Consider the following 19207-nt stretch of genomic DNA (forward strand, 5'->3'; position numbering starts at 1 on the left):
CAATTACACAGGAGTTCGGCGGTCTGAAGAGCAGTGGGGAGTTTGGGTAGAGGAATGAGGCGACATGCTTTGGAGAATCGATCGATGATTGTGAGTATGACCGTGTTACCCTGGGATAGGGGTAAGTCTGTGATGAAGTCTATGGCAAGGTGTGACCAGGGTCGTTGAGGGATAGGAAGAGGTTGAAGGAGTCCAGCTGGTAGTTGACGAGGGGTTTTGTGCATGTTACACGTCTGACAGTTCTGAATGAATTTAATAGTGTCGGGGTTGATTCTTTCCCACCAGAAGCGGTTCTTGAGGAGATGGAGTGTGGCTGTGATGCCGGGGTGACCAGAGGCAGGAAGACAGTGGATATGATCCAGGACTTGATCACGGTAGGGGGCAGGTACGTAGGTTTTATCCGGTGGACAGGCGGCTGGTGGTGCTTCTTGTGAATTGTGTTGTTCTATTAGAGTCATTATATCCCACTGGATGGGAGCAACCACCACATGGAAGGGCAAGATGCGTTCGGGGGTTGAGATGGAGGGGTCGTCATCATGGATACGTGACAAAGCATCGGCTTTAAGATTTCTTGGAACCTGGGCGATATGTGACATTGAACTGAAACCGGGAGAAGAACAAGGACCATCTGGCTTGGCATGGGTTGAGTCTTTTGGCAGAGCGTAGGTATTCCAGATTTTTATGATCCGTAAAGATGGTGAAAGGATGAATAGCCCCTTCGAGCCAATGTCTCCACTCTTCAAACGCTGCTTTCATGGCTAACAGTTCTCTGTCTCCCACATCATAATTCCTCTCCGCCGGGTTGAGCTTGCGGGAGTAGAAAGCACAGGGATGAAGTTTCTCCTGAGGGCCTGGTCGCTGTGAGAGAACGGCCCCAATGCCAGTATTGGATGCGTCAACTTCGACTAAGAAGGGGAGAGAAGAGTCAGGGTGATGCAGGATAGGAGCGGTGACAAAGCGTTCCTTTAATTCCTTAAAGGCTTGACGGGGGGCCTCGGACCAGGTGAGACGATGTGTACCTTTTTTGATCATAGAAGTGAGAGGACTGACGACTGTACTGAAATTTCTGATTAAACGTCTGTAGAAATTGGCAAACCCCAGGAACCGTTGTAGCTCCTTGAGAGTCTGAGGCTCTGGCCACTTGAGTACAGCAGAGACCTTACTGTCATCCATGGCAACTCCCCCCGGACTGATGACATAACCCAGGAAGGCAGTGGATTTAGTGTGAAACTCACACTTCTCGGCTTTGGCGTACAGTTGATGTTCGATGAGGCGCTGTAGCACAGTTCTGACGTGTTGAATATGATCCTGTAGGGTATTGGAGAAGATAAGGATATCGTCAATGTAGACCACAACAAACTTGTTCAGCATGTCCCTGAAGACATCATTAATGAAAGCCTGGAAGATGGACGGACTATTGACCAGTCCAAACGGCATAACCCGGTATTCATAGTGCCCGTTGGTTGTAGAAAAGGCCGTCTTCCATTCGTCACCCTCTCTGATGCGAATCAGGTTGTAAGCACAGCGTAAGTCAAGTTTGGTGTAGTATTGGGCAGTGCGAAGTTGTTCTAATGCAGCTGGAACCAGGGGAAGGGGATAACGGTACTTCACCGTGATCTCGTTGAGACCACGGTAATCAATGCAGGGTCTCAGACTGCCGTCTTTCTTCTTGACGAAGAAGAAACCAGCGGATGCAGGGGAAGTGGAAGGACGTATGAAGCCTTTTTCCAACTCTTCCTTGATGTATTTAGTCATGGCTTCGGATTCTGGGAGTGACAGTGGAAACACACGACCTTTGGGTGGATTGTGACCTGGTAGGAGATCAACAGCACAGTCATGGGGTCGATGAGGTGGTAATGTGTTTGCTTGGGTTTTGCTGAATGCTGCCTTGAGATCGTGATACTCCGCTGGTAGATTGGGAACCTCGGATGACTCCTCGTTAATCACCAACGAGTGCACTGGGAGAGGAGAAATGGTAGATAGACATTTTGTTTGACATTTAGTGCTCCACTTTAATATCTGACCTTCCCTCCATGATACTAGTGGATCGTGGAGTCTCAGCCATGGTAGTCCCAGAATTATGGGTGTATTAGACGTGGGCAGAACGTAGAACTGAATGACCTCCTGGTGCAGTAAACCGGTTGTCATGGATAGACTTTGAGTAAGATGAGTGATGATACCAGTTCCCAGGGGACGACCATCTATGGTAGCTACAGACAGAGAGTTAGCACAGGGTATTAATGATACTTTGTTTGTTCTTGCAAACTCAGCTGACATGAAGTTCCCAGCCGCTCCAGAATCCAGTAAAGCAAATGTGGTCACTTGAACGTTGTTAATGGTTAGTTTCAGGGGTACAATCACACAGTTTACAGGATGGAGAGAGTGTAAGGATTCACTCACCAATTTGGACGAGACAGATGTGGGACGTGAAGGACAGCTGGCTCGTTGATGACCTGGGGATCCACAATACAGACATAGACGATTTGCCAAGCGACGATTCTTTTCTTCAGATGAGAGATGATAGGAATTAACTTGCATAGGTTCAGGGTCTTCAACAGACTGAGCTGCTTTAATGGCAGTGCTGACACGAGAACGGGGTTTACGTGAACGTTGCAGATTGTCAATTGCTATTGTCAGTTCGATGAAATCGTTCAAACTTTTCCCTTCATCTCGACATGCCAGTTCAGCTTGTAATTCATGACTTAAACCTTTCCGAAACAGAACTTTTAAGGTGTCACTCACCCAGGTCGTTTGTGCTGCCAGTGTGCGGAAGTTCATAGCATACTCAGCAGCTGAAGATTTCCCTTGAGAGAGCTCTAGCAAGCGTTCACCAGCGCTCTTTCCCTCCTTGGGATGATCGAAAACCTCACGGAAGCGTGTGAGGAAATCGTTGAAGGAGGAGAAAGATGACCCATCCGTGCGCCATACAGCGGTAATCCAGTCAAGAGCCCTTCCGGTTAACAAAGAGCAAACAAAGGCAATCTTACCGTTGTCAGTGGAATAGAGCATGGGTTGTTGTTCCACAAACAGCGAACATTGAAGTAAGAAGCCTTTACATTTATTAGGGTCACCGTCGAATTTCTCAGGAAACGCCAGTCGTGGGTTAATCTGAGAGGGCGTGGGAACCGCATGTGTAATGGCGGCCGCTGGTGGCGCGGGTGTTGTGACAACAGGACTGTGGAGATTCTGAATAGCTTTCACCAATTCCTCCGTGACGGCGGTAAGACGATTTAACTGTTGCTGATTAGCAGCGATCTGACTTGCCTGAGCTGCCAGGTTGGTGCAGAGATGTTCATATGCTGCTGGATCTTGTCCGGGCGAGGTCTTCTGTAACGATGAATGACTCGACTTGGGATCCATTTGCCAGCTTTTATTAGAACACTCGTAGTCGTACAGGCGAAGGGTCAGGATCAGCAAACACAGTGTAACAGGAATATCAGAATCGTAGTCAAAACCAAGCAGTGGGTCGGGGTAACAAGCAAGTATCACAGTCCGTATAACAATCAGGGTTCAAAGGTAGGCAGCAAAGGTTCATAGATCGATAAACAACAAAGGTAGGCAACTGGGAAAACAAGACAGGGTAAAACGCTCAGAAAAGTTAGCCTTGGCAGTAACAAGACCTCGCAATGAGGTGATGCAAAGGTCTGGCTTATATGGCAGTCTCTGATAGGGAACACCTGGCCGGTTGATCAGTCCAAGGTACGGGGCTATTGGGTAATGTAGTCAGTATCAGTGTACGTGAGTGTTTGGATGCCTGTAAGTGTCAGTATTCGGGTGATGGTGCCCTCTGCTGGCCACTGGAGGGACTCACGGGGTTCGTATCCGTGACAATTAGACTGCCATTACTTTATTTTCTTTATATATATCAATTAACAAAGACATGTTTCCAACTAGATTTGACCATTTTTTTTACTTCTTGCATTAAACATTTGGAATCTAATTGGCTATAATGGCTGTTTGGTTGAAATGATAGGTTTTCTGATTGGGGTATAAAAATCCCTTTTAAGCCATTTCAAGGGCAAACGCATGAAAACTGAGAAATGCATCAAACAGCAAAATATCTCAACATAAAATCTCAAGTATTGAGATTTGTCTAGTGGCCACAGTCTGGCTGTAAATTGATATTATGTAAACTGCATTTCTCTGTGATAGCAGAACCCTTGCATCTGTTGAAATGGTGAAATGGTTTGCTCTATTGATCCATAGTTCGGATGAATAGATTCAGGCTTGATTCATTGCCACCAGGCTCTGTTTGCTCTTCCTAAATGGTGTTTATCTTGTGGCTGTCATGTGCCGTGACTGCAGGTTTACATAAGAGGAGCTAAGGAGTATGAAGTCAATAACCCTGCAACTCCACATCCACTTTATAACACTGAGGTTATTTATCTGGAAAGTGACTCCTTTCATTCAGAAACAAGTCAGACAGGGTGTTAGACATATGAAAGAGAAAGAGCAATGAATACAGACACATCTAAAGAGAATTGCTTCAGTGGCTGCAGTAGTGATACTGCTGATGCATATGTGTTAACAGATATTGTAGTAATTGTTTTAGGCTATGGTAATGCAGCCTAAATGCAATTTTTCTTTTCTTTCAATCCTTTTTTTCAATTTTTGGAAGCATTTTCCAGCTTTTCTGCCCCACAAAGCACACAAAACCCAATAAAACACACTCAGACAGGTTTTCTGTGAATGTCAATACAAACTGAATTTGTGTAACCAAAGATTTATTCATTTACAGAGTGAAATCTTTGGTTAGACAAAAACAATTTGAGCTGATTTTAAAGTGCTGTAAATAGGTTTTTATTTATTTATTTATTTTTGCAATTTGTCTTTTCTCTATAAAGCATAGTGAAAAAAATCCATCATTTGTTTACAGTCGCCAGCGGCTCCTTGCAGCGATTTCAGAAATGTATAATGCAAGGTTAAACGTCCAAACAAAATCACTCCAGAGACATATGTTTATCCAACAGTTAGTGTGGTTTAGGGGGCAAACAAACACACACTGATGCTCCCGCTGTGGCGGTAAAGACACCGTAATTAATCACACATGCCCCGAAGGCATCCGTTTAATGCTCGTTTCTTCCTCAACAACTGCAACCAAGAAAGTTCCATCCATTTCCATTTTGTTTCGTTAGTTGTTTTGAAGTGCATCACCAAAGGATTCCATTACGCTGCTTTTGGTCGCCAAAACCTAGAGTAAAGTACATTAACAGTCGCTTGATTACACAGAGATTACTGTCTGCGGTCAATAACCATTGTGCCCTACAGCGATGCGCTTAGTTTCAAGGGGATGGTCTCTGCAATTAGTGTGCTGTGCACTGCTTTCAATAACACGCACCTGATAAATGGCGAATAACTAAAAATCTTTACAGAATTAACTGTGATACACTAGCTAGAGAGTCTCTTGGCTGCCAACGAGATGATTCATTAGTCTGGCTTAATTAGTTCATTAGTTTTTAACTATTTGCATCAATTCAAATAAAATCAAATGTCAAAAAAAAAAAAAATGTTCAAAAGGATGAATTTTGTTAAAATACGATTAGCTGTGGAACAATGAATATTCAGTTAGTTAAAATATGAGATGGAAATTTTATATTCAATTCAAATACATCCAAAATTAGTAATATTTAGCATTTCTGTTTTATTTGTTTGCTTTTTCAACCTGAAGCACAAATCAATTTTATTTATAAGAAAAAAAAAAGATTTGTGGTATGTCACATTCTTTTTGAGATCTTAAATTCAATTTAACTTGAAATATTCCTTTACAGTTTGAATCTAGGTTTTAATATTTGCCCACGGCACAAAATACAACAAATGCTTTTCAGCCGTGATCTCACAGCTTACCTTTTATCGTGTTCAGATTGATGTTAAAGTAATTCAAACTATACATAATAAACAGGTTGACTGGTTCTGTGATGCAAACAACAGTGAAAGTGTTTATTAATCAATATTCTGCCCTTGTAATAATCATTTGTGTGAAAAAGGAATAAAAGTTTCTGTGTTTCACTACTACTAGTGTTTATTTCAGCTGGAATCTGCAGGGAATTGGAAGTATATTTTTGAAGTTTTGCAAAAAAATGTGGGTAGATAGAGGCTCATCTTTCCAATGAACCTGCGCTGGGTTTAGAAAAGCAATAATGCTCTTGAGGCCACGCAATGTTTTGAATGTAGTCACAGCTAAAAGGTTTGCAGACTCAGCTGTACATCATACCTAACAACATCCTTTAGCTGTGACTACATTCATGCATCTTGTTGATGACAGGTGCTATTACTTTTCTAACCAATTTTGCCTGGCAGATGATAAAATGGGTAAAAAATAGTGAGACCTGAGCCATATAAAGAGGTGAGAATATCATGGAGGATGAAAATGGGCGAGTAAGCATCCAACTAGCAATAACATACCAACATTTTCTTCTTAATTTTACAAATCTAGTTTAATATACAGTGCGCTGAGAATAATTTGGTGTAGGGTTACTATGAAACATTTCTGACGGCTAGAAAATGAAACAAACAATCACACAGAAATGGCAAATAACACTGAATTAAACATGACAAGTAGAAAGGCTGAAATAATGTTTTATAGTGCATGCATGGTATGCACAATTTCTATATGCATGTTAACTGGATGTTGTACTAGAGGTTATTTGTAAATATTGTAAAAAAAAAAAAAAAAAGAAGGAAGTCTTTATTTACCTTTTATTTTTATACCACTTGATACAATGCACATTGTTTCAAAGCTGCTTCACAGTAAAAATAATGAAAAAAAAAAAACAGAATCAATCATGCAAACTTAATCAAATATGATATTCTATCATTATTCATTGTCATTAGTGTCATTATTCAGCTCAAATGAGTTCAGTGTTTATTCTATTCAGTTCAATAACAGTCTCGATGTTGCAAAATGCATTAATTATTTTGACAAATGTTGAGGAGTCCTAAATGTATGGTTCCCACAATGCAGTGCAATCCGTCTCTATGTTCCATTGTGCGCCATTAAAAAGGTCAAAATCCCATTTTATACCCAGTACTGTAAAACCAGCATGCAGTTATTTATATTGATAGAAAGCAATGAGGACCTGTGTAGTATGTGATTTTCAATGCCGTTCCAAGTGTCCCTAAAGCAAATGTATATGTCATTTAGCTAAATCTAGTGCAGCACCAGGTTTTTCAGAGTTTCGATGCACAACACCGGTGGCATTACATTGCTGTCCATCACACTCAACAGTCAGCTTGTTGACTGCATGTTTCTCAAACCTGACAGCATGTCTCCTCCGGGGCTCGATTGAGCAGAGAAAAATACGCTTGCCAAAACTCTCAGACGTGTCCATTTCTAAAGCGTGCTGCCTCGTGGGTTGCCTATAAACCTTCGCTGTCATGTTATCCGTGAGCTTCTGTTTTTAGAAGCATGTGTATAATGAGATGGGCAACAAGACTGCCTTTATCCGGCACTTATAAATTGCTTGGATCGGCATCTTTCTTCCTAGATGCCCCATGCGCCTCATATTTATAAACTTCATCAGCTTCAAAGTGTGCCGGAAAGCTTGTTTTACTCTCCGAGGTTGCCCAGGAGAGATTCACTGTTGCATTTCAGTCAACCAAGTGTTCTCCACAAAGACTTAATTGCATCATTTTAGGCAGAGTTTGCGGTTCATGGTTTTGTTCTTAGTTGAAAATGCTTGAAGCACGTACGGGTTTAGAAATGACTCAGACTAGCTTGTTCAAATTAACATGCATGAAAAAGTAGCAATTTATTTGTGCTTGTAAGGACAAATGTTCTGAATTGGCTTGATGTCGGAATAAATCACTATGCATTAAAGTTATGCATATTTCAGACGCAAACCAAAATCACTGTTCAAAGAAAAGATCCTTGCTTGGGTAAATCAATGATGTTTAACCACTGGAAAGACAAGATATGTGAAATTGCATTCTGCTAGTAAATGTGTGCTAGTCTAACTTCTTCACAATGAAAACAATGTAGCAGAAAACAACAGAAAGAGGATAATGGCATAATTTTGTGTCATTACAATTGCTGTGATCAGTGCCCCATCAAAGATGATTAGTCTTTTTTATAAAAATGCATTCAGAAATCTTTAGCACACGGAGTGGAGCTCTGCGTTATGTGATTATGAAGTGTAAATGGCTTCTCACTTAATTTTATTCTCTTGTTGGTTTTTAGTTTGTGTCTAAAGTCTCTTTTAAAGCAAGTCACTTCATTCTGTAGTCATTAAATGTTTGCTTACTTATGCTGGATCTCTTTTGAATTTGCTTTGTCTGAGCTATTATTTTATTTCAAAGATGCTAACATACAACATAGCTTGCCAGCAATGTACAAATGCATTAAATTTAGTGTGAATTTGTGTGTGCAACCCATTTTATTCTGTAATGTGAATAACTGTATTTCCTATGAAATTAGCATTCAAAACTGAACATATCGAAATTCAAGCTAATGCTAAAATAATTTTGATAGATACAGTAGATACCATGCACTGATGAATCATTCAAAGTAAGACCAGGAATAATTTTATATAGTGTCAATTTGTATTGCTTGTTGACTTAAAATTGTTGTGGTAATGTAATAACTGCTCACATTCATCTTGTATTTGAGTAAAAACTGTATAAATCAACTGAGCACCAGTAAGTAAACCATGCAGCAACGTGAAGACTTGAACATCTTCTCTATGTGTCTCAAACAGCTGTATTCAGTTAAAGACAGAAAATGCATTTAACCTTACACTCAAATCCCCACAGAGTCTCTCTCAGAGTAATTAACACTCAAAGGTCATTTCAGAGAACGGATCTTAGAACACTTGGGGTAATTTTCAGATGTTCTTGTGAAGTGTGTCATTAATCAATCTACTGCCTCGTTTGGCTGTTGTCACCACATTTCTTAATCAAGCATTCGTAATGTTTTAAACTGGAAAGAAACTATGAAAAGTGATTTATATTGCAAAAAACTGACACTTGTGACAGTGCACAAGTTGTCATCATGATGCTAGAGCACTGTATAAAAGCAACTTTCCAATTAATGTATGTTTTGAGTGAATTACTTGAAATTCAGTAACACTTTAGATTAGTTCACAATGTTGCTTACTAGTATAAAATGTGGGCTGTTTATTAATACTTATACAACACATATTAATGCCTTATTCTGCATGACCATATTCTAGATTCCTTAACCCTACCCTATACCTAAGATTAAAAGCATAGTTCACCCAAAATGAAAATGTTATTTTTATCTGCTTACCCCCAGGGCATCCAAGATGTAGGTGACTTTGTTTCTTCAGTAGAACACAAACCAAGATCTTTTAACTCAAACTGTTGCAGTCTATCACTCTTATAATGAGTGGAAAGTGGAAAAAAAACATAAACAAACAAAACCAAATTAAACCCTTTGGCTCGTGATGATACATTGATGTGTAATGACACAAAACGATCGGTCTATGCAAGAAACTGAACAGAATTTATACCTCTGATTCACGCAATGTCCGAACTGTTAGAACTCTTACACTCAAAAAAATAACTCTTTGAACTAACATTAAAAAAAATCATGGAAAGGATTTCCACATGATTAATTTGCTTTATTTCAGCATTATGCAATTCTGTTACTCCAATTTAATGTACTTAAGTTGGGTCAACTTAATTTATTAAGGTTGATTCAACTTATTTACTATGGTTGGGCAAAGCTTAATTTAATAGTGTCAGCCCAACTAATTTGCAATGTTTTAGACAATGTTTTTAATAATTAAGTTCATTTTACAAAATAAGTTTAAGTAAACTTAACAAACCTTAATAGAGTCAACAAACAACAAATAAGTTAATTGTACCAGAAAAGGTTAAATAATGATGACATAAAATTTGAATAATGCCATTTTAGGAATGCCACCCCCTTGCATTAGGATCATGAGCAGCTGATTAATATTACTTTTCATTCAGACCTTTCTATAATTACAGCTTATCAAGCATATCACAAACATATTTGAAATACAAAGCAACATTTCAAACCTTTTGTTTATTTGTTTGTTTTGTTCTAAAATGTATTAGAACAACTTAATTGCTATAAATTTAATTACTCATCTACCTATCTAATGGTGCTACACTTCTCCAAGAGGGTGACAATTACCCATAATACACTGCAGAAATCCTCAGCCAATGAGATGCAAGTCTGTGTTGGTTTCATTAATCGGTTACTTTTACACAACAATGTTATGTTGGCTGAACAAATAATTTTTAAGTAAAGCTGACAATACACACTTTTTTGTTGAATGAACTAGATTAAATCAAAAAAAATTTAAGTAATCATAACATGAACGGATTAAGTAAAATTGGCAAAGGTGAAAGTACATTTTTTACATTTTGTATGAGAGCGTCCTCCAGTGCGCTTTCTCAGCAGCAGGCGCGTGAGGCATCATCTTCTTCTTGCTTTATGGAATATTGCAGTCTTATTAGCGTATAACTGCCACCTATCTCTCATATGGACCATTGCCACTCTATCTACAATCTTAATTAGGAGTGTCAATGGTCCATTGGTCCAACTATATTCCAGAAACATTTGTTTTGAACACACCTTTAGAAGCATTTAGGAAGCACAGTTGAATTCATGTATTAAGTGGCCTTTAAAATTACATACAAATCTGAATGCATCAAGTTGTGTTTCATTTTTAGAAGTTAAAGCTCAGCTCTCTTTTAAAACAGCAGCAGAATCTGAACTTTCCTTAATGTCGGATTAAATTAAATTAAATTAAATTAAATTAAATTAAATTAAATTAAATTAAATTAAATTAATGCATTTAGCAGACGCTTTTATCCAAAGCGACTTACAGTGCATTCAGGCTATCAATTTTTACATATCATGTGTTCCCAGGGAATCGAACCCCCAACCTTGCGCTTGCTTGCTTGCTGCGCAGTGCTCTACCAGTTGAGCAACAGGAACACTTCTTTTTTTGTCTTCTTCACTTTCAATCCGTATTAGTTTTCCAGAATGTCACTAAAGTAGAGAAACACAACTGACCAGATGCCTTTATTCATTTATTAAAATGACAAAATATTTTAAATTAATAAGTAAAAGACTTGCACCCTCAAATGTCCAGAAGCTCTGAGATGCCAAGCATATATTTTTCCCCCTGTATTTTCTCAGTATCGTAATTTAATTTCTTTCAGGTCTTAACAAGCAATTTCTAATGATGGATGAGTTTGACACTAAATTATAATGCGTGTTCTAATCTTAATGTGCAAAAGCACCACAGCTTATGATTGATTGGCTTTTTGGTTGTTTTATTTATATATTTATTTGGGCTATAGTGGCTATATTTTATGTCAAATAGTTAAGTTCTTTTGTTTGGTATTTTCAGTTCAAAGGTCACAGCCTTCTGGGGAATTACATCATCAGGGCTATTGATTATTTCTCCCCATTCTTCTTTTATTTTGGCTATACTCTCACTTTATGAGAATAGACACACACACACACACACACACACTCAAACACACACACACACACACACACACACACACACACACACACACACACGCACACACACACACACACACACACACACACACAGGAGCTGTGTTCTTTTGATGACAAATGACTAGGCTGTCCCCCAGTGAACGTATTAAAGTGAGACTTTAAACAGCTTTTAATGAGACTGCTGCCTTGATCATTTGTGTGTGTGTGTGCATATGCATGTATAAGTGTTTGCTTGCGAGTGAAAAAAAGGAGACAGCAAGACTGATGACCTTTAAAAACATTTTACTTTAATGTCAAAGCTGTCACTTCAGTTAATACACAGTGGACGCATGTAGATAGATAGATAGATAGACAGATAGATAGATAGATAGATAGATAGATAGATAGATAGACAGACAGACAGACAGACAGACAGACAGACAGACAGACCGATAGATATTAATAATAATAAATACACTGAGAGTTTTAAAATAATACAGATACTGTAAATAGATATAAATAGCAAAAATTGAAATAAAGCTAAAATGTAGTTTAAAAAAAAACACATGCTTAAAAGCTTAGAAATGTTACATTGGCAACTAAATGAAATAAAATTTAAGCTGAAGTACTGAAATATCAATGAATTAAAACTATATACAAATTTTAATTATGATAAACGTAAAATTAAATTACAAATAGAACCCCTTGAAAATAAGATAATGCATCTCAAGGGGTTTATCCCAAAGAATAAATATGTTGCAAAAATTAAAACATAAGAAAATAAAATAAATATTAATAAATGCTACATTAAATAATGTTATGACAGGGATGAATGGATGGATGCATGCACGTCACAGACAAATGTTTTTATGTATAGTGCAGGCTATTCTAAATATAAAGCATATAGGTTAAAGAAAAATGATGAAAGATCTTCACATAAAGCATCTCTATGATTGATTCCCATCTGTGGATTATTTAAGCGCTGCTCGAGAGCCTCAGGATTACCATCAGCTCTTTAATTCCAGAAGCTGAGGAAGGCGAGGAGGAAGATTCCGGAAATCTGTGATGTGTAATTAGTCCCTTTTGTGTCGAGCTGCTAAATCAGGCTAGCATTGTTATCCCATGTGAGACTCAGGCAGTGTATGTGACACGTATACATGCATGCATATAGTCTTCCTGCCACACGCTTTAACTTAGAAGCACCTGGTGTCTGTAATCATATGCACTGCTGTAATATAGTGTAAAAAGAAAAGCTCTTAAAGGGGCTTCATGTGAAGAGACAACTGTAACTTATCCTTTTGTGTGTTGACTTCTTGAAGATATCTGTAATACCTGCTTGTAAATTCAATACATGTATAAAATGAACTTGGCATTCTCAGAATATGCCTGTCTCACATACACAATATATGTAAACACACTCTAACGTCAGTGTTTTAATTAAGCAGAAGCCGAATGATAGTATAGTCCTGTTAGCTGTGACTCACTCTTACATAACTGTCAGACACTCAGAAGGGTCATTCATCAAAGAAACCATGAACATGAGCTGCTTCAACTGTTTTTGAATCAAACTTTACATTCTCAGTTTGTGCAATAAACAATCTGTGTTGTCTGCTGGCAATATCATGAAAGTTATTAGGCTTTCTTTCATAGCGACATGCTCACATTTAAAAAACAAACAAACAAACAAAAAACCCTGCTTATTGCATTCTTGTGTGTTTCAGAAGACACTCGTACCGAACGGGACAGGACATTGAGAACTGTGGCACATGCAGAGACTGCGCCTGTATCATATACAGGTAAGACACCTTTATTTTCCATGTGTTTATGTGCAAAAATGCACAATTACATAAAGTATTTGCACAAATAAACTCGTTGGAAGTCATGGAATGGAATTTAAATAAATTGTCCATTTTAGGTCTTAGTATGCAGGAGTTTGTGGGAAGGCGTTTAGGGAAATATGCAACTGTCTGTGCTAAATAGTGAGTTGACTGTTAAATATGAGCTCAGCTATTAGTTTTTAAATTCTGGTGAATAATACATTAACATATGAATAAAATTAGGTCTTTTAAACTTGGAAGATGATGGTACTGTTGGTCTCAGGCAACATAACACTTCACAGAATGATGCATAAGTTTGCAAAAATTATGTAAAAATCAGCTGGTTCTAAACTAGTGTGTTTATATACTGTGTGTGTGTGTGTGTGTGTGGCCAAAACACAGCCATGGCCAAAACACAGCCATGCTGATAAACAGCCATATTTCACTGCTACTCCTGTGATGTTGCTCATACAGTAAACTATCATAAACTGTCTAATATGCTAGTTTGGTGCTTAAACACAAATATTATTACCAGTATTGAAAACAGTAGTGATGCTTAGTATTTTTGTGTAAACCAGGATGAGAAGAAAGAGCGGCATTTATTTGAAATATACTGTAAATCCTTTGTGACATTATGAACATCTTTATTGTCACTTTTGATCATTAAAATGTATCCTTGCTGAATAATATTATTATTATAAAAACTGACCCCATACTTTGTAACTGTAGTGTATATATTACATCTGTATTTATAATTGTATATATATAATATAATTTTAGGACAAATACTGTATGGCATATACGAAAACAAAAACGTTTCCTAAAAATCTGTTTTCATCCTAGAGCATCAAAACAGGTCTAGATACTAAACTCAAACCACTTGAGAACTATACACTAAACACAGTTTCTGTGAATCTGTCTCAGTTCACTTGGAAACAATATCATGTTTACAAGTTCCCAGTCTGCTACTATGAGGGCTTCCAAGAAAAAAAAAAATAGCTGCATTTGGCAAAGTCTGTGAGGTTTGTGCCATCGCGTCTGAAAGATATTCAACAGTTTTGTTTGAGACAGTAGCAAATAAACAAGTCAAGTGTCCTTGAGAGTGCCTTTATTTTATTTGACTGTGCTTTTAGGGCTGTATCTGATTTACCTGCACCTAAACAAGTCATCGTACATAACGGTCAGACAGTCTTAAAATGAATGATTCTTGGCCAGGATGTGCTGCAATGTGGATCAGACGCTCAAAAGTCTGGCTATGTGAGACTAAATCTAAATGAGTGTCTGTTCACCAATGCAAAATATAAAGTTAGTAGAGACTGTACAGCTGATTTCTTTTGGAAGAAAAACAAGTGGAGGTGTGTGTCGCAATCAAACTGATCTAGCAGGCAGACCTGATCAGCTGGGTGGCTGTAACCTCCAGGCGTGTGAATAAGTCTTCAGAGCGCTGAAGAAGATCCAGGTGGACATTCAGGAAGTTTCCTTCTCCCCATGAGCCCAAGGAATAATTGTCTGGGCTTACGTAACCTCCCCCACTGCACAAGGTCTAACGAAATCAATAACATCGGCCCACGTCACCACACATTTTCATCTGATCCAGCCCAGAATGAAGGTGTGAATAACACTCCCAGAGGAGACCTGCAGAATCACAAACACATTTGCACGCACACATATATAGGCCTATGTGGTTTGTTTAAATTAGGAAGGGGGCAGAGTGACACAGAAGACCATAATACTCATTAAAAGTCAATATTTTCAACCCCTTTACCTTTCATATAAAGAAAAAATGGTAACACTTTAGTATAGGGTCCAATTCACACTAATAAGTAGTTGCTTATTATCATGTCTATTATTAACATACTGGCTGTTTATTAGTGCTTATAAAGTACATATAATGCATGACATCCATAATCCTACCCAATACCCTAAACTTAACTACTACCTTATAAACCGTTAATAAGCAGCAGGAGTTTATAAGGTAAGGAGTTAATTGAGGCAAAAGTCATAGTTAATGGTTAGTTAATATAAGTCAGAATTGGACCCTAAAATAAAGTGTGACCGAAAAAATTAAGGATTCAAAAAGGGTTTTTGCCTCAAAGAACCATTCTTTGGTTCCCCAAAGTGCCTTTCAATGATATGTTCTTAGAAGAACTATTTTTTCCTAGAACGTTTTGTGGAATGGAAAGGTTCTTCATGCAATGAACAGTGACAATAAAGAACCTTTATTTTTAAGAGTGTAATGTGACTTTATTTGAACAGAGGTTCAGTGAAAACAAATGTAGGGCAGAACTCGATTTTGTCCATTAGGAATGGATTTGATTGTGAAGTAGGGGTGTTACTGGTTGAAAAGTTTGACGTAGCACTATAAGACCTGTGTTATTTATTTAGAACATAACGTGGATCAATTCTGACTTCATGTTGACATCAAAGTTGTTGTTTTTTTAAAGCTAATAAAGAAGATTTAATTCTCTATTTGAGTATCAAGTTTGTCTTAGGTGTTTCTCCAGAAATTCTTTAGCAGAAATAAAGAAACAAATTAGTTAAAATCAACACGAAACTTAGTTTGCAAACCATTTACCTTTTTTAATGTGATGGTTTCCTGAGGCAAAGGAGGTTTAATAAGAACAAATGTAGAGCAGAACTTGTAGAATTATTAATTTATTTGATTGAGAAATATGGGTGTGAGAATGAAGCCAGTCTGTGTTTGAAATGCATGATGGGGAACAATAAAATCTGGATTACGTTTTAAGAACTTAAATACTTTAATTTCATGTTGACCTCAAAGATAAAAGAAGTAACATTACACTATGCAGTGCTAATAACTGGTCTTATTTGAGGAGACTTAATGGAGTTCTCATTCATGTTGATCTGAAGTATCAGTTTTGTCTCTGATGGTTTTCTTAAAATTCCTTGCAAGAAAAATAAAATACAAAAAATTACAAAAGAGTAAGAGTAGCTACAAAAATAATGTGGCGTATAGAGCCCTAGATTATTTGGTCATGGATGAATTTGATAAGGAACATTCGAGTTCATGCTGAGAACTCTGAAATTTGAATGCACAATTTAGTTTTTTGGCAAATCTGGGCAAAATCTTGAGAGATTTTGTCTGAAGCTCTAGTAGAGAGCTTAATTATTTTTCATTTGTAATATAATTATCAAAACACTAAGTAATGTATTATGTTTTTGAGTACCAATGCAATTAAATGCAATATGCTTTATGGGCATTTTAGTTTGTTACAGCGTATACTCAGTTTTGCTACTGTTTTAGTTCTAATCTAATCTGGCCCCTGAAGCAAAACCAGTTGAGGAGACACATTTTATATATATATAGTTTTTATATGTCGTTTGTCATTTTTGTTTCCTGTGAGTATTGTATCATCCTATAGACAGCACCAGATGCACATATGCTGGACTTTTAAGGCTGTCTGTACTAGAATCAGACAGTTAACAGGAAAGGAGATTGTTCAGTATGATGAGCGCTGGCAGTCTGGCATTAAGGATGGGGATCCACGTCTGTGAGCTCAAAAGCGCAGAAACAGATGAGCCGAGAGTGAGACGGAGAGGTAGAGAGTTGCCAGGTCCCTGCTGATTTCCCAGGAAGAAAGAGAGAGACAAAAAAGGAACACGTCCAAGTCTGAGTGTGACTCCATCTGTGGGGGGAAATGAAAGTGAACCTGTGCTTCAAGAGCCGCTGACTGAAAGACACAGGTATGGAGGAAGAAAGCGGGAGATGGAAGAGGTGAATTTAGAGAGATTACAGAGTGTGATCTAAATATTAATGTTGTGTGTGAGTGTTGGGGTTTCCTGTCATGTGTGGGTCGCCTCGGCTTACCACGGCAGAAGACTTGGGCACTCTGTGAGTGAGATTCAGGGGCTTATAACTGACATATGAAATAATAGTAATATTTTAAAATAGAACAGTTTATTGAACCTATATCTAAAATCAATGTTTTCTGTTGACTATTGTAATTCATACATCAGTCATATACATCACCAACATTTCAGTAAGCAGCCTAAACTGAGCAAACATACACAATTTGGTGCTGATGTGATATTTATATGGCCAATTTTTTTTTTTATGAAATTCAGAAAGCTTGTGATGTAAATCAAATGAGATCATAACCGTTTTTTCATAAAATATCAGTTGCATCTCTCAATAATACTGTATATCCTAATATTTAATTGCTTATTTTTATGATCCAAAACCCTGTTGTTCTAAAAAATACTGCAATACAGTGGTGATTGAGAGATGAACAGATTCCCCATAAAGAGAGATCAAATAAGTTCCCCCAAAATCTGATGATCATATTTGATTCATGAACCCGATTTTTTTTATCATGTTTTTATCATGTTTAGATTCCCTAGATATGTGTCAATTATAATATAGTAGGCTTTATAAGGTTAAATGAGTAGTTCAGTAGAAACAATCTTTTTAGGAACCATTAAAATAATATGAAAAAAATCTACAGTATTTAACTCATGTTGCGCTTTTTTGTGAATATTGTTGCAAATTTCATTTGAATCACCTGTCTGCTTTCAAATGACTCAAAGGTTTTCGAAATATAGTGCACAATCATATTGACTATTTCTGTAGTACAAATCTTCATACAGAAAGTAGACAATATGGGTGAGCAAATGATGAAATGAAGAACATTTATTATATTATAGAACATTATTTCATGGCATTTTAAGCTACATTTGTTGATAGAAAGCATGAATTTTGGCCTTTTGGGACATTTGAGGCTGTGTCTATTGTAGTTACCTTTCAAGGGAACTTCGAACTGCGTCCACTAGTGGGTGCTATGGGGAACACCTCGTCGTGACCCGTGTCTGAAGCATACGTTGAAAAAACACCAACGAATTGGCTGGCGACAGCCTCTGACATCACTACCGGCGCGACTACAAACAAGCACCAGCAGAACACGTCATTCTCTTCTTCGTCTTCACTGACTGTTCTGTTTGAAGCGTGCATCTGAAAGGACTAGTAAGAGCGATCTTTTTCTGTCTATCATGGAGACTACTAGCAAGCGTTTAGACAATGTGTGTATCGTTGTCGGGTTATTTGATACCCGATGACACACACAATCTTTGCATCATTTGTTTGGGTGAAGAGCACGCACGAGATGTCTTTGAGGAGTCAATCTGCATGCATTGTGAGAGCTTTTTGAGGTTCAGGACCCGCTGCTCCTGAGGCAGAGGAGAATGAGCTTGATAGAATTTCAGGTGGCTCTGTCTGAATGGTTTAGAGAGGGACTTTCTCTTTCGCAATCGTAATGGTGGGCAGACGAGAGAGAGCCTCGGGAGGATGATGTTATATCTTTTACACATTCTGATACTGAGGTTAGTGCTCTGCTGGGCTCTACCCAGGAAAAGCAGGAGATATATTTGAGGATGGTGAAGAAGCTGATGCTGAGCCTTCTCAGTTCTCCTGCCTTGCGTGTGTAGAGCTGTTGGAGGTTATGGGTCGCGCCACTGCAAAGTTGGACTTGCCATGAAAGTGCACTAACAAGGTGACGCCGTGAGGCCACCTTGATGAGCGTTATCTTTCTGACCATAGCCCTCCAGCTCAGGTAAGCCTTCCATTTCTCCCTGATCTCCATACAGAGATCGAAAAAAATGAAAGAGGCCGTTGTCTTCTCGCATCCATCGGTTTCGTAATAAGAGCTGTGTGAAAATGGCTATGAGAGGATGCTCCCTGTAGAAAGAGCTTTCTTTCTGTGGGGGAGACTTCCTCTCTTAATATCCTTCCTTGTCATTCAAGCCCCTTCAAGAAATACATCTCGCTTATATGGCAAAGCATATGCAGCAGCAGTTCAGGCTGTGGCTTTATTACACACGATGGTGGTGTAGACTTACTGTATCTGCTAAGAGACATGGATAGAGGTGAGGGCCTTTTTCCTGATCAGGTAGCCAGGCTGCACCTCACCAGATCTCTCTCCATGCTACCAAG

The 19207-nt window shown here is 38.2% G+C and overlaps 1 protein-coding gene across 4 annotated transcripts in view; it reads left to right on the forward strand.

The window, feature by feature from the left end:
• Positions 1 to 19207, forward strand: part of LOC127958917 (mucin-6) — a 100917-nt gene that overhangs the window by 40353 nt on the left and 41357 nt on the right. For 2 of the 4 annotated variants that reach the window (XM_052557969.1, XM_052557968.1), the window contains one exon: positions 13165 to 13239. In XM_052557969.1, the coding sequence (XP_052413929.1) occupies positions 13165 to 13239 (75 nt within the window). The remainder of the gene's footprint in view (positions 1 to 13164; positions 13240 to 19207) is intronic. The other 2 variants (XM_052557971.1, XM_052557970.1) reach the window with 1 other exon arrangement.

This window comes from Carassius gibelio, chromosome B5 (genome assembly GCF_023724105.1).
Source record: "Carassius gibelio isolate Cgi1373 ecotype wild population from Czech Republic chromosome B5, carGib1.2-hapl.c, whole genome shotgun sequence".
In the NCBI taxonomy this organism is placed as follows: domain Eukaryota; kingdom Metazoa; phylum Chordata; class Actinopteri; order Cypriniformes; family Cyprinidae; genus Carassius; species Carassius gibelio.